Source organism: Macaca nemestrina, chromosome 11 (genome assembly GCF_043159975.1).
Source record: "Macaca nemestrina isolate mMacNem1 chromosome 11, mMacNem.hap1, whole genome shotgun sequence".
Taxonomy (NCBI): domain Eukaryota; kingdom Metazoa; phylum Chordata; class Mammalia; order Primates; family Cercopithecidae; genus Macaca; species Macaca nemestrina.
Window position 1 is genome coordinate 50,421,462 of NC_092135.1, and position 24,572 is coordinate 50,446,033.

Below are 24,572 nucleotides of genomic sequence, written 5' to 3' on the forward strand. Positions count from 1 at the left end.
AGTAGCTGCAATCACAGTGAAAACCAGCAGCCTGGCAGCCTCTCTGGCAGGGGCAGGATGGAGTTGGAGTATCTTCAAAGCACCTCTCCCTCCTCCTCTTCTTCCTTCTCCTCTCCTGCCTCTCCCTCCTCTGAGATTTGAGAACTACTGGTGGAGTGGAGGGCCCAGGGGAGTACATTGCTGCTGAAACTGATGTCAAATTTCGGTTTAGGGAACATGCACCATTAGCTGTTGACAGAGTCTGGGATCACGCAAGATGTATTACATAGGACAGGACTAAATAAAGCTCATGTGCCCCAATTATCCATGGGAGTCCATGGAGAAACTGATGCTGCCTCTCACTGGAGCTTTTGAAGAGTACACAGTGAATTGGAGGGATACTCTCCAATTTGGCTCTGCTCAAATTATTTGAAGTTTCATAATAGCTTCAGGAAGAAAATATTATAGTAACCGGTTTCACTTTATGTACTTCTGTGACAGAACACATGCCAAGGGTGTTAGTTTACCACGGAGGTACTTATGCCTCCTACTGAGTCACTGGCTTAATCCCTGCAAAGCTCAGGCCGTTGTAGAAAGTTTATTCAAATAGGGAAACTAGGGTGATCAGTGTTTGGAAAACGAAGAAAGTTTAGCCTAGAGGGCTGTGGCAAAGGACCGGATGCAGGCTGCCTTATCCTCTCTTTCAAAGATAGTATATTGAATTGATTTATTTGTGTTAAGATGATTATGCAACAGCATCATGTACATACATTATTATATAGTTATAACTAGTTTCATTTGAGCAGTTTGAATGTTAATTGGTAACGGAATACTTCCGTGATTTTTTTTTTTAACCTTACTTAAGTGAATCAGTGTGACTCATATATTTAGTAGAGTTTTGGGGCACTAATCAGTTCGCCTCATCTTTTTTCCTGTGGAAACTGTTCATCACTGAATTCAGCCTTATTGACATCTAGGTAGACATTTGCAACACCAGATAGTAAGATTTTCAAAACTGAGTTTTTCTAATGATATTTAGTTCTTCAGTCCTGTGTATTGTGGGGGGGATTTGGCTTTATCACAGAAATCTGCAAATTTGCTTTATCGGGTAGATCAGGACCAGCTCTCCATCTAAAAAGGCCTTCTAGGAGACATCCTACAGGGTGATTGAGGAAGAACGTGATGATCCCCTTATCTAGTTAGCCCTCTCTCTTAAGGCAAACCTAAACCTAGACCATCTCAGTAATGTTTAGCATAAACAATAGGTACTTACTAAAGACAACTTTGGGGCTTAAAAGAGAGATTTGATTTGATTTCCTGTGGCTGGTGGCGAGAACCAGAGGCCATTTCCTCTAGATTGCTTACCTTGTCTAGGTGTTCTTGTTGTGGTAAAGTGGCCAATAACTTGTAAGTCCTAATTCTGTTGCTGTTTTAGTGTCAGTAAAGCCATCTCAGGGAAGTAGTTATTAGATAGTGTGAGCTTCTGCCGGACGCAGTGGCTCATGCTTGTAATCTCAGCACTTTGGGAAGCCAGGAATTCGATACCCACCTGGGCAACAGAGCAAGACCCTGTCTCTAAATTAGCTGGGCATTGTCTCTTGAGCCCAGGAATTTGAGGCTGCAGGGAGCTGTGATCATGCTACTGCACTTCAGTCTGGGTGACAGAGTGAGACCCTTGTCTCCAAAAAATACATGGTATCAACATCATGCATTGGAGCTGAATTCAAAACCTGTTTTTTATTTTTGTGTTTTTTGTTTTGTTTTGTTTTTTTAAAATAGTCATTTGCTCACATGGTAATTAAAGCAAAGAAACTAAATATCCAGTTACAGAAATCGTCAGATTCCATAAAATGTGTGTGATGAAGAATTGATTAATGTACATGCTAACCCATGGCATAGTCCCTAAAATCTAGTCTTGTATGTTTAAGATCATCCTAAGTTGAGTCCTTTGAAAGTTTATTTTCAGAGGAAAAGAATTATGACATTTCTCAGGGTGTGTTTATTTAATGAGAGGAAATCCTTTTTAAAATGTTTCGAAAATATAGAGCAAAATTTCCTATTAAGTCAAAAAACGTCCTCACTTTCTTAATAAGTGTGATATATAGAATAAAGATTTAAAAAGAGAAACTTGCTTACCAAGGTGTTGGCCACCGTATTCTATAAGAGATGCCTATATGCTGCTGTTTTTGACAAACTAAGACTTAATTCTCCGTGGTGAAATAGTTATTCGGGGTGAGAAATGACACCTGTCTAGGACTGAAGCAGGAAACACTGCCAGGATGACAGGATGTGAACGTTTGATCAGGAACTAGCCAGCACAGACAGCTGTAGGCGGTAGCTTTTCGCATGGTCACCCAGCAGATTGTTGATGAGTCAGGTTGATGATGAGCAACTGGTAGAAAGTGACTGTCCTAAATCGCAGTGAGGAGACTTGTGGTTTTGCCTGGTCTCATCTCATCTCTTATTTGCCATGTAGATGTAATGTCTCTGGGCTTCCGTTTTCTTAACTGTATCAAGAAAGGATTGGAGTAAATGATACCATAGCTCTTCAGCTGTCAGTGCTATGATTTTGTTGTTGCTGTTGTTGGCCATGATGGTGGTTTTTAAATTTATAATGTTATTTTTTAGACATACAAGTTCAGATACTACCTTTTATTACTACTCTGTTTTTATATAAACAAACAATTGGAGAAAATAATTTTTAAACCAAATACCATACATTTTAGAAAAAAGTTTAGCTCTATTGTTTTTGAGCATAGAATATAACTAATAAACAAGTTTCTCATTGTTTTTATTGACATTTATATATTGTGTATTTTCTAAAGTCCTTAAATGTTAATAAGTATGTATGTGATACATCATATTAAATATATTTTAAATGTTGATCCAGAAAAATATATTTGAGATTAGCTATCTACTGCAACAAATAGAAGCCCTTTGTGTTAATGTTCGGGAAGTAGAATATTATTCTAATTAATTTTGTTGCTTTCTACACTCCAGAAAATAATGACAGAGACATTTTGGCTTCTTAGAAAGAGACTGTTGCAATATAGATCAAGAACTGGATCAATAAACAAAAAGAAAGAATGTGCTACATTACACCTCTTAAGAAACACAAATAAGGCTGGGCGCGGTGGCTCACACCTGTAACCCCAGCACTTAGGGAGGCCAAGGTGGGTGGATCACGAGATCAAGAGATCGAGAGCATCCTGGCCAACATGGTGAAACCCCATCTCTACTAAAAATACAAAAATTAGCGGGGCATTGTGGCACGCATCTGTAGTCCCAGCCACAGGGACTACAGAGGCTGAGGCAGGAGAATCGCTTGAACCCAGGAGGTAGAGGTTGCAGTGAGCTGAGATCGTGCCACTGCACGCCAGCCTGGTGACAGAGCGAGACTCTGTCTCCACAAAAAAAAAAGAAACAAACAAATAAATGTGTAAGGTTGGTCTACTTGCTGGAATAATGAAAATGTATTAATATTTCGAAGCGATGCAGAAATACGGCACTGTAGAGAATAACCTCTCCCATTTTCCGTAGAGACTGGTTTTCGTTAGTCAGTGTATCTTCTCGATCATTGCTGCATATGAATATTAAATAATATTGTTTGTTTGTAACAATTTAAATTATATTAATTGTTGAGTTACAAAAGGCGGTTGATTCCATTGAAATTACTCTTTTTAAAACTTAATCTTAGATTACTTTGTTTTATACTGGAAGCTATTGCTATCAACTAAAAATGAAAACTCGAATAAACAGTCATGTACTTAGCAAGTGATTCCATTAAAGAAATATAAGACTGAGGTTAAAATAAAAATGATAGAGGAAGGGGAAGAACTTCAGATGTAGATTAAGAAGATGATATATGCTTGGGTCACAGTGGCTGTGTGGTTATTTTTTAAAGTTGTGCTAGTCTCTGAGACTTCCAAAAAGTGTGTTAACAAGCATACCCAAGATGGGCTTATGGCAGAGTGACACATTATAAAGCTGTATTTTAGAGGTTGAAATCAATCTTACCATTGCCATTTGGTGGTGGTTTTAACCTACAATCCTTGTTTTGGTACTGGTAAAGAGTAGTGTCTGTTAAGTGCATGTGCCTTTGCTAAGAAAGTAACCTATTGTTTTATAGAAGTTTCTCTTTTTGTTTGTAGATATAATACCTTGCCAAGCAGAAGAACTCTGAAAAATTCAAGATTAGTGAGTAAGAAAGATGATGTACATGTCTGTATCATGTGTTTACGTGCCATCATGAATTATCAGGTATGTTGGAGCTTCTGGTTCTTTTTAAAAAAAAAACAAACCTGAATTAATCAGACTCAGAAATCACTGCTGAGTACAATGTACACTACTTGGGTGATGGGTAAAATAAAAGCCCAGACTTCATCATCATGCAATTTATCCATGTTACCAGAAGCTACTTGTACCCCTAAAGCTGTTGAAATTTTTTTAAAAAAGAAGAAAAACCAAACAACAAACAAAAACAGGCTCAGATTTTGTTCTCGTTGGTTTCTTTGTATTAATTCTATTTGAAGTAAATGCCAGGATTTAAAGAGATTCTATTAAAAAAGAAAGGCCTGGTTCATCCTAATGCTCAAGATTTAATTTATTGCCCTCATATTTTAATAAATATATATAATTTGCGATGTATTTAAAGGAAAGGTGTTTTCCTCCTGTAGTGATAAACTTACTAGATTGCTTGGTGAATGTTTGTGACCATTAAAGATTGAATAAGCTGCTGTTGCGGGTAATAATGAAACAACTCTAGAACACCAGGAGTGGATAGACACAGTGGTTCTCAAAGGTTTATGTGGCGAACAGGCGAGAAGTTACAATTATTGGCAGTTGGACTCAGTGGTTCCTAATCTTTATAAGAAGCACCTGCAAGATTGTTGAAAATACAGATTCTTCCTTTGGGTAATTGTGATGCAGGTTGACCCCACTAAGGTGCTGCGTTGAATTTAAGAAGGGAAACATGCATTTATTCTTTCAGTACTTTTGTGAGCTTTGCCAGACAGCCCCTGTTCAACATAGGCACTGAGAATATAGCACCAAATAAATTTGTAGCCCAAGGAACTTACTTTCCAGGGAGGGGAGACAGATGACCAACAAATAAATTGCTAAAATGTGTATGTTCCAGATAATAATGATGAAATGAAAGCTAATGCTTACATGGTACACTTTTCAGGTCTAGTGCTTTTAAACCTCTTAAGTCGTGTAAATAGCCCTGTGAGATCAATAATATTTTTCTCCACATTTTACTGATGAAGCTGGGACACAGAGAAGTTTAGTAATTTGCCTAAAGTCACATAGCTAGTAAGTAGTGGGGTCAGGATTTGGACCCAGGAAGGCTTTGAACCCAGAGAACCATTACTAAGTACTGTAGAAAAAATAGGAAATAGGAACTGCTGAAAATGTGTGTGAGTTTTAAATAGGCCAGCCAGGGAAGGGTCACTGAGAGGGTAATATCTAGTAAAACTTGAATGAGGGAGCAAAGGGAGGGATATTAGGGAAAGAAGATTCTAGGCAGAGAGAAGGGCAAGTGCAGAGACACAGAGGCAGGAATGTCTGGTTTGCCCAAGTCACAGAAAGGAGGCTTGGCAGGATCAGAATGAGTAAGAGGGAGAACAATAGAAGATGTAGTCAGGTGTCATCTGTTTGATTATGTAGAACTTTAAAGGCCGCTGAGAGGACATTGACTTCACTATGAGAGGAAAGCTGTTGAATGGTTATAAGGGCATAATCTGACACTTGCATTTAACATGAGACCACTCTGGCTTCTGTGTTTAGATTTGACTCTGGCCAGGCAAAGGCAAGAGGGAGTAGACCATTTAGGAGGCCCTTAGCAGTCATTTAGGTGAGCTTTGATGGTCATATGGACTAGGATCATAGGAGTGGAGATGATGAGAGGTGATCTGATTCTGGTTTTATTTTGATGCTAAAGGCAATAGCATTAGGTATGAGGGAGAAGGCGAGGAGTAGAGGCTGGTACCAGGGCTTTTGTCTTGGGCACCTGTGAGATAGAGTTGCCATCTAAAAGATGGGAAGACTGCAGGATAGACAGATTTGAGGGAGATCATTAGGAATTCTGTTTCGGGGATTTTAACTTTGAGATGCCCGTTAGACATTCAAATAGTGATCTTAGGTGGGTGGTTGGATATGCCAGTCTGGATTTCAAGGCAGTGGTCTGGGCTGGAGATAGTAATTAGCATACAAATGGCATAGGAAGCCAGGAGGGTGAATGAGATCAGTAGGGGTAGACTGAGAAGTAAAGAAGTCCAAAATATGAACTCTGGGACTCTCTGTTTAAATGTCAGAGAGATGAAGAAAAGCTGGCTAGAGAGCCTGAAAAATAGCCAAGGAGTTAGGAGCCAAGTGAAGGACGTGTTTCAAGGAGAAGGGAGTATTCAGCTCTGTTAGATGCTACTAAGTCAAGTAAAATGTGGAGTGAGGATTGGCCATTGGCTTCAGCAAAGTGCAGGTCTTTGGTGATCTCGGCAGACAGTTCATTGGGATGGTGGGGGTGAAATGCTTGATTGGAGTGGTTTCAAGAATGAGCAGGAAGTGAGGATTTATACTGAGTGTCTGGAGGAGTTTCGCTGTAAAGGATAGCAGAGAAATGAGAGGCAGTGGCTGAACACAGGTTGTGGTATCAAGAGAGGTTTTTATTGTTGCTTAAGAGAATTTGCATCATGTTTTTATGCTAATGGCAATGAGTCCATAGAGAGGGAAAACTAAGGAGGAATGGAGGAATTTCTGGAACATACCATGTTCGTGAGCAGATGAGAGGGAATGGGATGGAGGAAGGACTCATGGGAAGGGTTGGCCTTAGTTTGGAGCACAGAAGAGTTCCTCTTTAATAGGAGGTGAGGAGGTAAGCCACAGATCTGTGTGGGTAGATTGATGTGGTATAGGAGCTTCTACATGTTTTTTCTGATTGCTTGTATTTTCTTAGTATAAGAGGAAATAAGATCATGCGCTGAGAGTAAGTTTTGAGGAGAAAGAATATAGTTGACCCTTGAACTTTGTGGGGTCTGAGGGGCACTGATCCCTGGTGTAGTCAAAACTGTATATAACTGGAGGCCTCACTGATAGCATAAATAGTCTGTTAACATACATTTTGTATGTTATATCTATTGTATACTGTGGAGTCACCCTGGAAGCTTAAAAAACTCAGGTGCCAGCTCCCTGTAATTGAAATTCGGAGTGTTTTGTTTAGTCTTCCAGGTGAGTTTAAGGAGCAGCCAAGGTTAAGAATCACTGGGCCTAGAGCCTTTTCATAATTTTAATAAAGAGAAACATGTAGATCATTCATAAAGAATGGGAAGGTGATCTTTTGATAATAACATCATTGCCGAAATTTTTTTTTTTTTTTTGGGGGGGAGAGAAATGGGTCTGGTTGTCCTGGCTCAAGCTGGGACTAGAGACACAAATCATTGCATCTGGCATTCTTGAAATTTTTAATAGAGAAATATGCTTTGACCGTGATGTACTAGAGACATAGTGCATTTATGATTGTGTAAGTTTCATTAAGTAGATACTTTGGGTTTTTGGTTTTAAATCAATACTGACACTTCCCTAACTTGTCTCCCAATGCTTTGTGTTTCTTTTTTTTTCCATGTTAATTTTAGTATGGTTTCAACATGGTCATGTCTCATCCACACGCTGTCAATGAGATTGCACTAAGCTTGAACAACAAGAATCCCAGGTAAGCTTCTTTTGTAGTATGCAAGTCTAAATCTATCTAGGGAAAACAGAGAGCTGGTCAACACTTAACCAAGTTTGACTTTGGAAACTTTCAAATGTTAATCTCTGAAATAAGATTGGCTATAAACTCTTTGGCTGTGTAGAATTTTTCCTTTGAGCCAAGTTACATTCTTACATGGGCCAGAGTTGAGCAACTGGTGACAATTCTAGCCCTCCACCGTTCTCCTCAAGCTTTTGTTCTTTTGAGGCCTGATTCCCAGCATCCTTGCTGCTAAATTTGGAGAGGATCAGGTTGCCAGGACTTGGGGACCAGGAGAGTCTTGATAAAGATTTACCTACATCAGTTACTGCTGAAAGCTAGCTAAAACCGTCATCCTTTGTCTACACTTCGCTTGGTAACTTTACCTATGTAGCTTTAATTACTGAACAAAAATAGAAAAATAATTGTAGTGGCCAGCCACAGTGGCTCATACCTGTAGTCTCAGCACTTTGGGAGGTTGAGGCAGGCGGATCACCTGAGGTCAGGAGTTTGAGACCAGCCTGGCTAATGTGGTGAAACCCCATCTCTACTAAAAATACAAAAAATTAGCCGGGCATGGTGGCGCATGCCTGTAATCTCAGCTACTCAGGAGGCTGAGGCAGGAGAATGGCTTGAACCCGGGAGGTGGAGGTTGCAGTTAGCTGAGATCACACCACTGCACTCCGGCCTGGGCAACAGGGCAAGACTGTCTCAAAATAAATAAATAAATAAATAAAATTGTACATGCAGATTTCCGTTCATATTCACCACCTGTAAAGGCTAGCAGCAGATATAATTCACATCACACATTAGCCCTAAAACCTAGTCTTCATCAGTTTTAGTTATTTTAATGTGCCTTCCATTCTGGTGAAGTATTCTGTACTTCAAATGTGCAATTCCCTTTCATCCGATACCTCTCTGTAGACAGAATATCTGAAAACTGTTAATCCAAAAATCTGTTGATAAATTAGCCATTTCTCATTTGGAAAATGCACTGCAAACTATAAAGTCCTCTTTACTGAATATTATTCTTTCAAACTTCCCCTGATTAAACCTTTTACGACTTTACGATTCTTTCCTTCATTTACTAGAATCCTAAGTAGCCATGCTTCTGTGTCTCTGCCATCTACTACAGGGAAGACATTATTTTTTAAAAGACAATTGACATTGTGGAATATCAGAACAGTCTTTGTTTAGAGATTGGTGATAGTTGTTATTCCAGAAAAAAAAATGAAATACTTAAGTGGTCTTATGATTGAAGAAACAATGCTGTTTCTTTCTTGACATTGAATTTGAAAACTTAGAGTGTATCTCTATGTTCTCCTTCCAAAAATATTTCAGATGGAGTTTTGTTTTCTTGAGTCAAAGAAAATATTCTTGTGTTAGTAAAGCTGTAATCCAGCTCCTTCCAGATCTCCTGCATAGGAAGAAGAAAGGACAGAAACTTTTAGTTTTGTGGGAGATTTATGGATCCATTCCTGAATGAGCAGATTTGAAATGTAGAACATGAATTTCAGTTGATTTTGAACTTTTTTTTTTTTTGCAACTGTTCTACCACTGTCTCTAAAATCAGAGAAAATACTTAATCAATAGTTTGTTTTTCAGCATATTCCCATTCCCTTTGTTTTTAGTGTAGCAGTAAACATTTTTCACCTGTATTGTACTGAGTCACCTGATGATAGGTCTAAGAGATTATTCTTCTCAGAACTAGTTTTCATTAGTGAGTAATTTGTAGTTTTGGTAAACGTGCCTTCCAAATTTGCTATCTTAGACAAATCACATATTTAGAAGTCAGTAAAGGTTTAAAAATGTACTTTGATTAAACTGTACCTTAGTAAAGTTTTTTAAAAATGTAAGGGCAAATGTTTTATTCTCACGTATCTTGGAAGGGAGGAACAGCTGACTCATCATGCCATTTTCACTGATTTGTGTTTTTCTTCTTTCTTCTTGTTTTGGCAGAACAAAAGCCCTTGTCTTAGAACTGTTGGCAGCCGTTTGTCTTGTCAGAGGCGGGCATGAAATCATTTTATCAGCATTTGATAACTTTAAAGAGGTAGGCTACACTGCAGTTTTCACAAGAATACTCACACATCTTACATTTGGACATCTTTGAACAGAATTATTTACCTCTTCATTTATTCTAGGACCTAAGGAATGTAATAGTTAATTTCTAAGATGTCACTGAGAGGAGTGTAATGAACTTGGTCTAAATTTGTATTTTATTTCCAGGATAAGTTAAAAATAATTGCAGTACTCTTTTTTAAAATTTTTTTTTTATTGGTTTTAGAGAACATGGAATAATCCAGTTTGAAAACCAGTTTTGTTACGTGTATGTGGTTTTCATTAGGGTTGATATTGACACTTGATCATCTACCATATGCAAATTTTATGAATTCTTTCATCATAGTTACTTTCCTAAAGTCATATTTTTGCTGGATGCTATGAAAAACCTGGCAAATACTGGCACTGATTTTGGGGATGTATAAACTTAAGTGGTCTTGTCACAGATAAACAATAATGCAACAGATGAGCATGGTTGAAAACGGAGACTGTCTGACCACAAAAAAGGAGGGATTACACATAGATAATATGACACCGAGGATCCTGCCCCAATGTATCAAAACATCACCACCTAGATAGTAGCTGCTTTCCCATAGGGGTAGTGGGCAGTGTTGTAGGACCAAGAATAGTGCCTGTTTGTTCCCCTGGTATATGCCTGACATCAGAGGCTACTTTGAGGTGAGAAATTACAAAGTAGTCTTTAGAGAACACTTGGAACCCCAGGTTACAATAGGACCCTTCGCCAAGTTGTGCATTATTCTAGCAGTCCCGTTTGATTCCAAATGCTTTTGGATTAAGACCCAAGCTGGATTGAAATCCAGGTCACAGAGGGACTGTTTTCTCTCCTCTTTCCTGAAAGGTTCTGGACTAGAAACCCTGATAGTATTTATTGAGAACCTACTATATGCTGGGGCTGTACCAGCTACATGCATGGCATCATTTGGTTCTATAAGAACATCTTTGAGACAAGTATTAATATCTTGATTTTAGAGAAATTCAAATACATGGTTTACCTATGGTCACATAGCTAGATAAGTGATAGAGCCAGGAACAGGACTTGGTGCTCCTGAACCTGAACTTCCTTGAAATGTGATGAAGTTGTGGCCTTATTGTGTGTGAATATCTTGAAAGAAATACTGAATGAGACAGGACTTCGGAGCTATTTCCCCTGCCTCCTACCTCTTTAATTGGACTCACTACCCAGCTGCCAAATGTTCTAGACACTGGCCTGTGATCCTCTGCATAGGCTGGGAAGGTTCAAAGATGTCAGGGCAGACGCTTCTCTTGCTCCTTTATTTTTATTATTATTATTTTTTTGCCTCCTTTGCTTTTGCCTCCCTACCCCTAGTCCATTCTTTAAGATTTTGATATTATCCATTTTGTAAATGCCAACTGTGGAGAGAACCAAATATTATCTTTTTTTTTCTTTCTTTCTATTGAGCCCCAGAGATAGTGAAGAAATATCCAGGTTCTAAGAGAATGAAGAAGAATAATAGTGAATCTTTAAATTCATAATCTGGCTTCCAAGACAAATAGACTTTAGAGACAAGAATGTATGAATGCTTGTCTGTGAATGTTTTTATATATCATGTATAAATATATAAATTTTACATTTATAAATAAGGAAGTATGTTTGGGTGGATGGATTTAATATGAAAGAGAAACAGTATGTGCTGCTCACATAACGCCCAAATCTTTATCATTAGGTCATATTTGAAAATATTGCATGCTGAGTACTTTTCACACTGGAAACATTTACTATATACTTATCAGTGGCCCTTGTTATAATGACTCATATTATAACAAGAATCTGATTATACTGCAGGTCAAATTATATCCTAAAGATGTATTTGTATAGAACAAGAATAAAAGCCAGGAATTCATGAGATGAATGATAATATTTTTTTCTCCTAGGTAAGATAGAGTACCTTTCTTATGCATAGTGGGCCCACGGATACTTGCAGAATTGAGTTTTAACTCTTTGGTGTCAGACTTACATATGGTTTAGCTCTTTAGGGTGTAGTATGTTCTTAATTGAAGAAAAATGTAGTCCTAAGTCTAATAGCTGGATAATAGTAATGAGAACCAAATTACTTTTGACGTTGAATTTTTTAGAGCTTTAACCAAAACTGGCCTCATTTCTGTAATTAATTAGGTGTGATGGTAGGTCTTCAGGTACTGTTTCTCCTTGGCATAGGCATTTGCCTCTGAGAGAAGGTGACAGCAGTGGGCTAGGGGAGGTCCTCAAATGCTGGTGGGACCCCCACCCCTGCTGGTGTCTAGGCGCTTGCCATCCTCACAAGAATGAATTCAAGTTATGAGTTAGAAAATAGTGAAAGTGCAGAGATTTCTTGCAAAGCAAAAAGGACACACTTAAGAAAGGGGAGTGTGGGCATCCTTGGGAGAGTCACACAAGGTGGTTGGGACTGCTGCCTTTATGGATTTCTTTAACCAAGGGATGGCGTGTTCATGGAGATTCCTGGAAGAAGGGGGAGATTTCTTGGAACATGGTGCTACCCATTTTGACCACAAATAAGGGTGTTCCTGGAACTGTCATGGCGCTGGTGGGTGTATGATTGAACATGTGAATGAGCACAGAATAAGGTCCTAGGAGAAACCTAGATCAAATCCAGCACCATGTTGGACCCAGTTTGTCTTCGCCAGCTTCGCCCACACCCTATTTTTCAGGGCCTTATCAGCCCCTAGCTTCTGCAGCTATTTCAGCAGTTTCCTCTTGCTTAGTCATGTGAAACTGCTGCCGAGAATTTTTTATTCTGCTGCAGCCATCCTGCATTATTCTTGTCTCCAAACCATATAGACAGACCAAGCAAATGGATTATTATCCTAATAGCCATGGGAATGAAGACAAGGAGGCAATATGCCCCCGACAAACTTAGTTGTTATAGATAGGTCAGAAGAGCCTCAACTTACGTATCCAATCCCGAGGTACAAAAGGTGTTATTCTGTGTTGATCTTGTTTTCTAAAACCTGCAATGCCACTCACAGCTCAAAGTCTCTTAAATCCTTTCCTCTTTTTCTCCCATCTTTGTGTGAGTGAATTTTTTTTAAAAAAACACATCATAGTAAAGTGAATTCTTTAACCTCTTTAGCCAAAATGTCATTGGAATCTTCCGGTTTTATAATAATATTCATTATTATATTCTGCCGTGCCTGTGCACATAGGGTTTTGATCAGTGAATAATTCCTTTTGAGCCACCCATGGCAGAGAGAGCACCATACCGGGATACCAGGGAGGGGAGAACCAAAGAAGAGTCTTTGCCTTCAAGAAGATTGTTTTTAAAGCTTTTTATCTTTTTTTAGTAAGTTGGGATCCCATTCATCTCCCGAAGAAGGATGAAAGGATTATCTTTGTTTTTATTGGCAGGAATGAGGGGTGGAATAGGGGAGTTCAACATCTATTTTTTGCAAATAAAGTAATATGCTTTAGAGTAGCCAGACCCATTGGGCTTTGATCACTGTGAGAGCATAGCCAAGCATACTAACACAATATGGCACCAGATGCTAGAAAGAAATTTAAAAGGCCATTTATCTTAAGTAGTTTATGTAGCAGGATTTTTCCCCCTCTACCTCTTGAGCCAACAAATCCGTTCTGTCTAATTTGACCACCACTAATTAATTAGTTCAGATGTAAATTAAAGAAAGTTATTATTTAGCTGTTGAAAGATTCTTATGTATGATTACATCATTTTCTCATGTTTTCATGAACATTTAGAATCCCAATCTAATATTTTTTTTCCCTAAAAAATCTTGCTACAAATCTTGTAATAGCTGAAGTGCGTGTTTTAGGAAGACAGGGAGCACCTTTAGTTTAATGGTATGTGATGGTGGCAAGAATGTTAACCCAAAGCTTTGCTTATGGTGGCGGTGGGATTGGGGTCTAAGCCTGATGACACTGAGCAAACACATACATTGCCTCAATGTATATGATGATAAATGAGTCTTAATTATATGAATACAGATAGTAAGCTTATACTGTGCATGGTTTGTGACATGCCTGAAAATATGAGTATATTGAGTAGATGAAGAATAAATCATTCATAGTCAACAGTTGTGCTCCTTGAATTCTTTTTTCTTTAAAAAACAAATTTTTCAGGGGATTAACACATCTGGTTTTGTGTTGAAACATCTCTTAACGAAAATTTATGGTCTTGAAATAAGGACTAGGGTGAGAACAAGGAGTCATCTGTTTTTTCTTACTGGCTAATTTATTAATAGCCACATGGAAGGACATATGACCATCTTCCCTAAATTGATTCTTTCTTAGTTGTATGGCAGTGTATATTTTTGAGCCCCGAGACTACCAAACAGAAAAAAATACATTTGGAAGTAAATAGCACCCTTTGGATATTTATATTAGTTCAGGGTCTTCTTTGCAAGAAGCAGAAACTGACGCTAACACATAGAGGAAAGGGTTGATCGAAAAGATGTTGAGAAAAGCACAGACTTGACAAGGAGCCTGGAGAACCGGGCTTGGAAAATGGGCAGGCATTCCTAAAACGTGGCTACACTCTGCTCTGCCTTTGAAGCTGCGCCACCAGAAATACCATTTGGGGTTCTGGTCATGCTTTTTTCTTCTCTTCCAAATGACATGGACCATAGCTAGCAATCTGCTGGTTCACAAAACTATGTCTACTGGTTAAGGACCTCAACCAGTCCCCACTTCAGATTTCTAAACACCGCACTTCATCTCATTTCCAAGGGGAACCTTGAAGTCTTCAACCTAGCTGTTGCTCTCAACTTTTTCTTAGTCTTTCTACTTTTTCCATTATATTCTTTGATATATTTGAGAAAATGGCTTGCTTTTAAAAAGTGTCTCCAAAGGTTTGGCAAAAATATGCTTCCTTTTGAAGTCAAAGAGGAAAAGTACTGAGGTCCTGTAGACTCTACAGTGGAACAGCCACTATGACATGAGTAATAAAATCCTCTGAGGGCTTTGAGGCACCAGCTCTCCCAGGCTGCTGGGAGGTGCACCTGGAATTCATCAGGATTTCAGATCGATTATAATTATGTTCTCATCTGCTTCTGTAATGACAGCATCTGGCTTTAGCAAGAAAGCCTGAGTTTGGTTATTAAAGGTTCAGCTCCCTCCTACTTTTGACCTTCCCGTACGGAAAGATGGAGCCTTGTTGAATGAGTCACTCAAGGCCACCAGCACTCTTGTGCACAGCACTCTTGGCAGTAGTTGTTCTTTTTTCCGCCTGTTGCTAGAAGGCTTCCTAAGAAAGCTGATGTGTGGTTTAGCTACTGGGCATCTGAAGGCACTTGTGCTACACATTATTAAGTTGATTTAAGAAAGCCTGTCAAGTTTTATTTATAGTAGACTAAACTGGGCAGGAAGGAGAGTGAAGATTTTGGTGTGCTTCCAGCATCCCTCTGAGTTGAATCCCATCTAATCTAACCTCTCAAGCATTTGAGGGTATAGGATTGTAAATCTAGCATGAGACCATGCTATCCATCCAGATAACTTCCTAAGTGGTAAAGTAAGGGCACTTACATTTTTCAGTCTCTCATTGAACTATAAGCAATGTATTCTTTCAACTATGGGAGCCACAGCCCTAAAACGTGTATGTATTTCACAGTATCAGGCCAGAATTACATTGATCTAATTCACCAAGATACTTCTTGTCTGGTCCTCCTTCTTAGCATTAGGAAGTAAAGTCTTAGTCTTATGTGGTGTTAATGCTGCTGAGTAATTTTTTTTTGTCTGTTCATCAACTGTTGCAATTATTTGCTGTGGATACGAAAGTACCCCACACTTCATTTCATTAGGCTCCTGGCTTCTGTGGGTCAGGAATGCAAGCTGGCATGGCAGGGATTGTCTCTTCTTTGTTGTGTCTGAGGCCTCATCAGGGAAGATCTGATTGACTGGGGATGCCAGTCCATCTGGAGGCTCTTTCACCCACATATCTAGTTTTTGAGCTATAATACCTCTCAAGGGCTGGGCCCAGCTGGGACTATCAGCCAGAGAACCTCCATGTAGAACTCCACATGGCTTGGGTTTTTCACAGCATAGCATCTGGCTTCTGAGAGGGAGTGCCCCAGGAAGGAGCATCTGAAGAACCACCATTCAAAGAGCCAGAGGCTGCTGTGTGTCTTCTGAACTGGTCTTAGAAACCGTACAGTGTCACTTCTGCCATGTTATCTTGGTTCCGAGTGAGGCCCTGAGCCCAACTCGGATGCAAGGGGAAGGCAGTAGCTTCTCTTCTTGATGATTGGAGCATCGGCTTACTGTGCAGAACATGTGGGCTGGGAGAGAGGGCGGTGGGCTCATACCGTCATAGTCTGTATACCTCAGTAAGTCTCATCCCTCAGTAATTGAGATTTACCAAAATGTTTATTGTTATTCCTCTTTCCTTTTCTCCCTCTTCTTTACTCAATCTAATACTTGGTTTTTCCTTTTGACTGAAAACTTGATAAACTTTTTGATTGGGAATAAAAAAGATAGTTATTAATTCTTTCATGTGAATCCACTATGGGCAAATGATATTGTGAGAGCCTTCCCTAGAGAAAGGAGCCATTTTCATAGGATGTCCAAGTCTATTTTCTGGTAATGAACTAGTTATTTCTTTACCATTAGTGTCTTTAACATCTGGTTAAGGGAGTGAAGGCTGGTATCTTCCTGATCGTTAAGGGACGAGTCATAATAACTTACTGAAAAAAATGTGAGTGCCCTCTATGTGTCAGAAACATTGATAAATAGTGGAATATGAAAATGAATCAGACATGTGCCCTACCTTTAAAAGAGAGCCTCCCAGGCTAGTTGAGGAAGCAGATAAATACTTCGACAGTTGTAATACCAGGCTTTATAGAGGTAATTGCAGGATGCTCTGCAAAGAAGAGGAATAGCTGGCCAAGACAAAGTAGGGCTGGAGGCAGATGGGGAAGGAGCTCTCAGGGAGGCTCCTTCTAGGAGGGTGCCTGAGCAGAGTTTAGGGTGAACAAGGTTAACCAGGTATATTCCTTTCCCGTTGCTGCTGTAACAAATGACTACAAACTTAGTGGCTTAAAACAACACCAGTTTATTATTCTACAGTTCTGTAGACCAGAAGAATAAAATGAGTCTATAGGGTGGTAACCTCTGACAGCTCCTGGAGAGATTTCATTTCCTTGGCCTTGTCAGCTTCTAGAGGCCACTTAGATTCTTTGGCTTCCAGCCCCTTCCTCCAGCTTTAAAGCCAATAGCATAGCATCTTGTCTCTGTGTCTCTGCTTCTATTGACACATTGCCTTTTCTCTCTGACTTCTCTGGCCTTCTTCCTTTAAGGACCCTTGTGATGACACTGGGCCCATCCATAATAATCTAAGACAATCTCCCTTCCTGAAGTCCCTTAATTTGATCATACCTTTGCAGATATCATCATACCTTTGCAGGTATGATCAAATTAAGGAACTTCAGATGGAGAGATTATCTTTTTACTGTGTAAGGCAACATAGTCAACGGGATCAGGAATTAGCATGTGGCGGGTAGGAGGAACACATCATTCAGCCTGTCACACCAGATAAAAAAGTGAGAATGTCATTTTATACCAAGAAGGTAGTGTTTTAATAAAGCTTTAAGGACTTTAGTTTGCCCTGCATCTCCAGTTTTAAAGGCATTAGGGCATGGGAAGGTAAAAATTGGGACAGGAAATTAAAGGCAGATCAGAAAAGGCCTCCTTGCTTATCCCAGGCTCTTCATAGTGCCACACAGCCTAAAAGGAGCAAATATACTCCCCAGTCACACTGGCGGTTTAGATTGACTCTGTTAATCAAGAATGTGCTCTTATGTTTTGCTCTGAAAGTCAATTATCAGTGGGCTCAGCATGCGGTTGCTTTGATAGAGCAGGGTGTGTTTGGGGTCTGAGATTTGTTTCAGAAATCTTACCATTCATATTTCTCATTCCTTGGGCCCCTTTCTCCACCGAGAGTCATCTGCTTCATCAGCTGCCGTATTCATTCACTTACCACGTCTTCAGGACTGCCCTTTTTTGGTGGTCCTGGAGGAGCTTAAAAAAAAAAAAGAAGTACAGCAGGATAACAGTGCCCAGAGCCAGACCAGATTGTCACATTATCTGTTGTGCAAATGTAGAGATGCTTTGCTTCACAACTTGACTTTAATTAGACCTCTTCTGCTCCACACATGCCTGAGTACAATTTTATACAATAGGGAGCCTCATCCTCTATTTGAAATGTAGCAGCCACTTAAAAAAAAAAAACCAGGGTGTTAAGGTGTTGCTGCCATGTTATTTTTATTCATATAAAAATGCGGCTTCTAAAATGCATGCCCTTTGCCAACTGTAAAAGTTGGCATATGTGTCCTTATTTCATATTCTTGGAAGATAACAAGGAGAACCCCAAGAGAAAGCAGTGAGAGCTGAGTGTTATTTTAAAGCCTGCAGAACCAGAGACAGAGACTGGCACTGTTCCCTAAACCTGAGCTTTCACTTGGGAAGTACTTTTTTGACATTTTGATATCGTCTGGTTTAAGGTACATAAGGACAATATGAAGCACTCTGCTATGAGCTGATCAGAAAATCGGAGTCAAAACTATGACAGCTTTGGCAATATCGACGACTCTAAAAAGCATTCGAATGGAAGTTTTCAGTCTCCAGGCAGGATTTGGTTGCCATTCTGGCATTTATTTCGTGAAAAGCCTATTTTTGGATCTTCTTGGTTTGCTCTTCCTGTGTTAAATGAGCTACTTCCCTGCTCTTTCACTCCCTCACTCCACCCTGACTTTTGCATACTGAGGATACTTAAAAAAAAGGAAAAGTATTCCATATGTCTAGCTGCCTTTTTTTTTTTTTTTTTGAGACAGGGTCTTGCTCTTTCATCCAGGTTGGAGTTTGATGGTGCTATCACAGCTCACTGTAGCCTGGACCTCCTGGGCTCAAGTGATCCTCCCACTTCAGCCTCCTGAGTAGCTGGGACCATAGGCGTGTACCACGACATCTGGCTTTTTATACATTGCTATGTTGCCTGGCTCATTTCAAACTCTTGGCCTTAAGTAATCCTCCTACCTTGACCTCTCAAAGTTCTAGGATTACAAGTACAAGCCACTGTGTCTGGCCTTCTAGCTGCTTTTTAAAGTAGTTTTATATTAAGTAAAAATAAAAATTATTGTTTTTATCTGTCAAGGAATTCTGAATTATAGCTTATTTTTGCAGTCATTTAGTCCAGTGCTAAGCCCTAGACACAGGGTTATATTAACCATCTTATTAAATAAGCATGTATGGCTCACGCCTGTAATCCCAGCACTTTGGGAGGCCGAGGTGGGCGGATCACCTGAAGTCAGGAGTTTGAGACCAGCCTGGCCAAGATGGTGAAACCCTGTCTCTACTAAAAATACAAAAAATTAGCCGGGTGGCACGTGCCTGTAGTCCCAGCTCCTCGGGAGGCTGAGGCAGGAGAATCGCTTGAACCTGAGAGGTGGAGGTTGCAGTGAGTTAAGAGTGCACCACTGCACTCCAGCCTGGGTAACAGAGTAAGACTCTGTCTTAAAAAAGCAAAACAAAACAAAACATGTAGGTTCAACTATAGCTGTTCAAATAGTTATGAAGTGCTGGATATATTAACTAGGAAGAAGTATAAGATAAATCATATATAAATAATATATATGTGTATGTATATCTGTGTATGCATGCATGTCTGTATATTTGTATATGTATATTAAATATATGTGTGTGTATAATAGGAGTAAGTGTAAAGATTTATGTGTGCATAGTAATAAGCCCTAAAAAGAAGCAAATGAGAGGATTTGGAGTGGCACTGGGACAACTCGTGTGTGTGTATTTATTTCTGTTGCTTGGACTATTTGGTAAGTAATAATCCCTCACATGGCTAGACTATCCCTCTTGTGCAGGGTTAGATTTTTCCTCTGGTAACTTTTTTTTTTTTTTGAGACAGAGTCTCACTCTGTCGCCCGGGCTGGAGTGCAGTGGCGCGGTCTCAGCTCACTGGAACCTCCGCCTCCCAGGTTCAAGTGATTCTCCTGCCTCAGCCTCCCGAGTAGCTGGGACTATAGGTGAGTGCCACCACGCCTGGCTAATTTGTTTGTATTTTTAGTAGAGACGGGGAATCACGAGGCCAGGCTGGTCTCGAACTCCTGACCTCGTGATTCTCCCACCTTGGCCTCCCAAAGTGCTAGGATTACAGATGTGAGCCATTGCGCCCGGCCTCCATCTGGTAACATTTTATATGGCTAGATTTGTCTTTTCTAAAGATGCTCAGTTATCTTTTGTGTAACATCTCTCCAAACTACCACCTTTTCTTCAAAACTGTGAAACAGAATCAGAACTCTTTGGAATTTCCAACAAACTGTTGAACAAATATACTTTTTACGATGATCCCATTACAGGGTAAAGGGGAGTTCGTTAGAAAATAAAAGGCATCAGGCCAGGCGTGATGGCTCATGCTGGTAATCCCAGCACCCTGGGACACCTAGGTGGAAGGATTGCTGTAGGCTGGGAGTTCACAGCTAGCATGGGCAACAAGGTAAGACCCTGCCTCTAAAGAAAATACAAAAATTAGCCAGGCATGATGGTGCGCGCTTGTGGTCCCAGGTACTCGGGAGGCTGAAGTCAGAGGATTGCTTGGGTCCGGGGGTCAAGATTGCGGTGAGCTGTGATCACACCGCTGCACTCCAGCCTGGGCAACAGAGCGAGAACCTGTCTCTAAAGAAAAGATAAGGCGGCCGGGTGCGGTGGCTCACGCCTGTAATCCCAGCACTTTGGGAGGCTGAGGCAGGTGGATCACGAGGTCTGGAGTGCGAGACCATCCTGGCCAACATGGTGAAACCCTGTCTCTACTAAAAATACAAAAAATGAGCTGGGCGAGGTGGCGGGCGCCTGTAGTCTCAGCTACTCGGGAGGCTGAGGCAGGAGAATAGCTTGAACCTGGGAGGTGGAGGTTGCAGTGAGCCCAGATCGGGCCACTGCACTCCAGCCTGGCGACAGAGCGAGACTCTGTCTCAAAAAAAAAAAAAAAAAAAAAGATAAGTCATGATTTCTGTGCCACAGAAGTTTTTAGTGCCTTGAGAAAGGCAGGACTGACTTTAATAGGTATTTAGTTGAGGACCAAATATACACTAAGGTCAACACTTAAGAGGACAGTAATTTAAAACTTTAAGAATTGTGCATCAAGGTCAGGAGATCGAGACCATCCTGGCTAACACGGTGAAACCCCGTCTCTACTAAAAAATACAAAAAACTAGCCGGGCGAGGTGGCGGGCGCCTGTGGTCTCAGCTACTCCGGAGGCTGAGGCAGGAGAATGGCGTAAACCCGGGAGGCGGAGCTTGCAGTGAGCTGAGATCCGGCCACTGCACTCCAGCCTGGGCGACAGAGCCAGACTCAGTCTCCAAAAAAAAAAAAAAAAAAAAAAAAGAATTGTGCATACATTTACATTTGTATACCTAATTATGATTTAAGCCAAAATGTTAGGTGTTATTGACAATGAATGTGTGTACTGAGCTTGACTCTCTATGTGAGTCAAGTTCAAATTTCATTTGAAATTTAAACTCTTGTAAAACATAAGCACGTGTTTTATTTATGTGGGGTTTCTCGTCAATAAGGGTTTTGTTTGTTGGTTTCTTTCAAACTAGCAATTCTCTTCAGAAAGAAAGCATGAGCAGATTTCATGAATCAATTCCATTCTCTTCTTTATTGTAAACATTAGTGTATTTATGTCATGTACATAAAAAGGCATATACATATGCAGAAATAGTAAGGCTACTATTAGTTAATTTTCTATTTAATAAAAAATTTATTGTTTGTTTATTGTTTCCTTAGTGCTGGCAGACTAGTATATATTATTTTGTTAATTCTCATATATATAATCTGAGGTTGGAACACAGAGGGAGAGCTCAGAGCAAATGGGCCTACTGACGTCTCTAGTAAATGGCAACTCTGGGATTTTTACACAGATCCATTTAACTCAGAGTTCATATACAGCCTTACATAACATGTCTCACATTCCAGGCACTTCCCACACATGTTTGTATATTGTCCTCAATTTTCCACCAAAAAGCAAACCTAATGGAAATGGTTAGAGATTGGGTAGATTATTGGGGTGTTTAAAATTACTGGTAAAATTCAGAACAGACCATGCTGTTTGTACAGGGCTCAGTGGGAGAAGCGGGTAGGTCCTGAGCAGGGTGATCAGGAAGGGAAGAGACCTGATTTGATGGAGAGAATTCTGGGAGCAGAGAGATTGCCATGAAATCTGTCTCAAAGGCAGCATAAGTCAGAATATATTTGTTCTTTAACCAGGAAAAATATCTGACCAGGGCCCATGTGACAGAACAAAACTTGACTTGAGGCAGGCATGAATGAGGTTCTGAGGAAACAGTGGTGGAGAGACTGGAAACCTGTGATTTAAACAAACAAACAAACAAACAACAACAAAAAAAACACATCCTCTAGAAGATAGATACGAATAGGAGGGAAAAAAGAGAAGGGAAGAAATTCACAGTTACGTAATACCTTGCAGTTTAGAAAATGCTTTATGTATATTGCAGTTGATTCTGTGGAAATCTGCCTCTTATATAATTTGGATAAAACTTTAGGAGTATTGTGTAGCTCTGCATAAAATACAGTACAAGGGAGAGATGCTGGAGTCTGGAAGACAGGTGGTTCAGTTGTCAAATGACTGAGCCCTGGACCCAGTTTGTGGCCATAGCAATGAATATGAAGCCAAAAAATGAAAGAAAAGGCGAGAGATAGGGTGATCCACTGAATATGAGAATGGAAACAAGAGGAGAATAAGAATCTGTTCAAATAATATGCACTTAATGAAGAGGAAAGTAGCCCAACCATAGTGAACAAATACAATCTGGGGATTTATTTTTGCAGGCAAAGAAAATACAACTTAAAAAAAAAAATTTTTTTTTTTTTTTTAGTGAGGGTGTAATGCCCGAGGTCAGATTCTTAGCTAATTAAATATATGTGTGTGTATAATAGGAGTAAGTGTAATGAAGGTAATGAATGAGGTAATGAATGAGGTAATGAGGTAATGAATGAATGAGGTAATGAATGAATGAATGAATGAATGAATGAAGGTAATGAATGAGGAAGCAAATTTAAACAGAAGTGATTAGGGAGAGAGGGACAGAGAGAGAGAGAGTGTGTGTTTGAGAGAGAGAGAGATATACAAATAGGGATTGTAACTAAGTAACTAAGGAGGAAAACTCCCTCACAGGGACCCTAGTTCAGAAAGAAAAGAGTGAAGAGACAAGGTTAGAATGGGCTAGAAGCATGCTCAGAAGAGACCAGCACAGTACAAAGGGGAAGATTTGGTCAAGAGGATAAGAGGATTCCTTGTGGGTCTGGTATATTGTGATGTAAGTTTTTGCTTTAGGTGAGAAGTTAGTCAAGTGGTTTTTATATCCCTTCCAAGTCTACAATTTTATGATTCTATATAAAACTTTGTCTACACATACCTATGTATGTAGCATGTATTGTGTGTACATATTCAAATACTTCCCTCTAAGATAGATTAAGTGCTTCTTTGACTGCAGATATGAAAACAAGGTACCTAGATAATAAAATGATAGGTGCTTTCATTTTCAAGCAAGAACAAAAACTGACATATCTGAGGCCAGTTGGCAGGATAGCAACAGTCCTAAAAGAGATCACTATGACTGTAGACAGTGTTGTGACTTTGGTCCTAAGTTCCCTTTTATGATTACCTGGAAGGTGGCTGCATCAATCCCTTGGCTCAAGTTTCGTTTAAAAAAATCTGCCATGTGTCTAAGGACCTCGGTGTTTCCCTAGCCTGAGAGTGAGCTGGCTGTGCTGGCCATGCTGTTAGTACCACCGCTCGAGGTACGGTTGAGGACTTGTCTGAGGAAGAGGCATCCCTGGCTTGTGTAACTTTTGAAAGATGGAGCTTTTGAGTCTTGATTTAAGCTTTTCGTTTCCCAGCTCCCCTGTCCTACCCCAAACTGTTCTGCCCACTGCAGCTCAACAGCCATTCTTTATTCCTTTCAACACAGTGATGTGTGTGGCTCCTGCCCAGCTCTTTAATTCTGTATATCAGTCTGCCAAGAATATATAGTCAGACTCGGTTTTCATTCACAATTGACTGAAACACACTCACTAGAAGAAAATGGCCCAGTGGTTCCTACTTATGGTCCAACAGTCACTGTCAGTCACCCCTCATCTTGCAGTTGAGCTCTCTGACAAGATGTTCCCCCCAAGCTCTGCGTCACAGGGGAGTGGAAATGGCCAGTCATGGTAACATGAGCTATAGGCTCTGTGTTGTTTTGGCAGTTTGGTTTTGGCAGTGGAAAATGAGGGCTCCTTCCCTGCCAATAAATGTACTAGCAACACATGTGATATCCCAGATTTACTGGTTCACCACCAAGAACAACACTGAATTTTTCATTTTCAACTATTTTCCAGGAATAGGTGTAAAATTAGTAAATGGTGCTTTCTATGTGGAATGTGTCAAGAACATGTTTAGCACATTGGTCAAAGATAATGATCTTTTTGTTCCTTGTGTATTTTTTCATGATTGATTGATTGATTGTTGTTGTTTTTGAGACAGAGTCTTGCTCTTATCACCCAGGCTGGAGTGCAGTGGCACAATCTCGGCTCACTGCAACCTCCGCCTCCCGAGTTCAGGCAGTTCTTGTGCCTCAGGCTCCTGAGTAGTTGAGACTACAGACACACCACCACGCCTAGCTAATTTTTGTATTTTTTAGTAGACACAGGGTTTTGCCGTGTTGGCCAGGCTGGTCTTGAACTCCTGACCTCAAGTGATCTGCCTGCCATGGCCTCCCAAAGTGCTGAGATTACAGGCATGAACCACC

The 24,572-nt window shown here is 40.1% G+C and overlaps 1 protein-coding gene across 8 annotated transcripts in view; it reads left to right on the forward strand.

The window, feature by feature from the left end:
• Positions 1-24,572, forward strand: part of LOC105492660 (formin like 2) — a 311,463-nt gene that overhangs the window by 232,982 nt on the left and 53,909 nt on the right. For all 8 annotated transcript variants that reach the window (XM_011759889.3, XM_011759886.2, XM_011759891.2 and 5 more), the window contains exons 7-9: positions 4,131-4,239; positions 7,608-7,684; positions 9,662-9,755. In XM_011759889.3, coding sequence (XP_011758191.2) covers positions 4,131-4,239; positions 7,608-7,684; positions 9,662-9,755 — 280 coding nt within the window. The remainder of the gene's footprint in view (positions 1-4,130; positions 4,240-7,607; positions 7,685-9,661; positions 9,756-24,572) is intronic.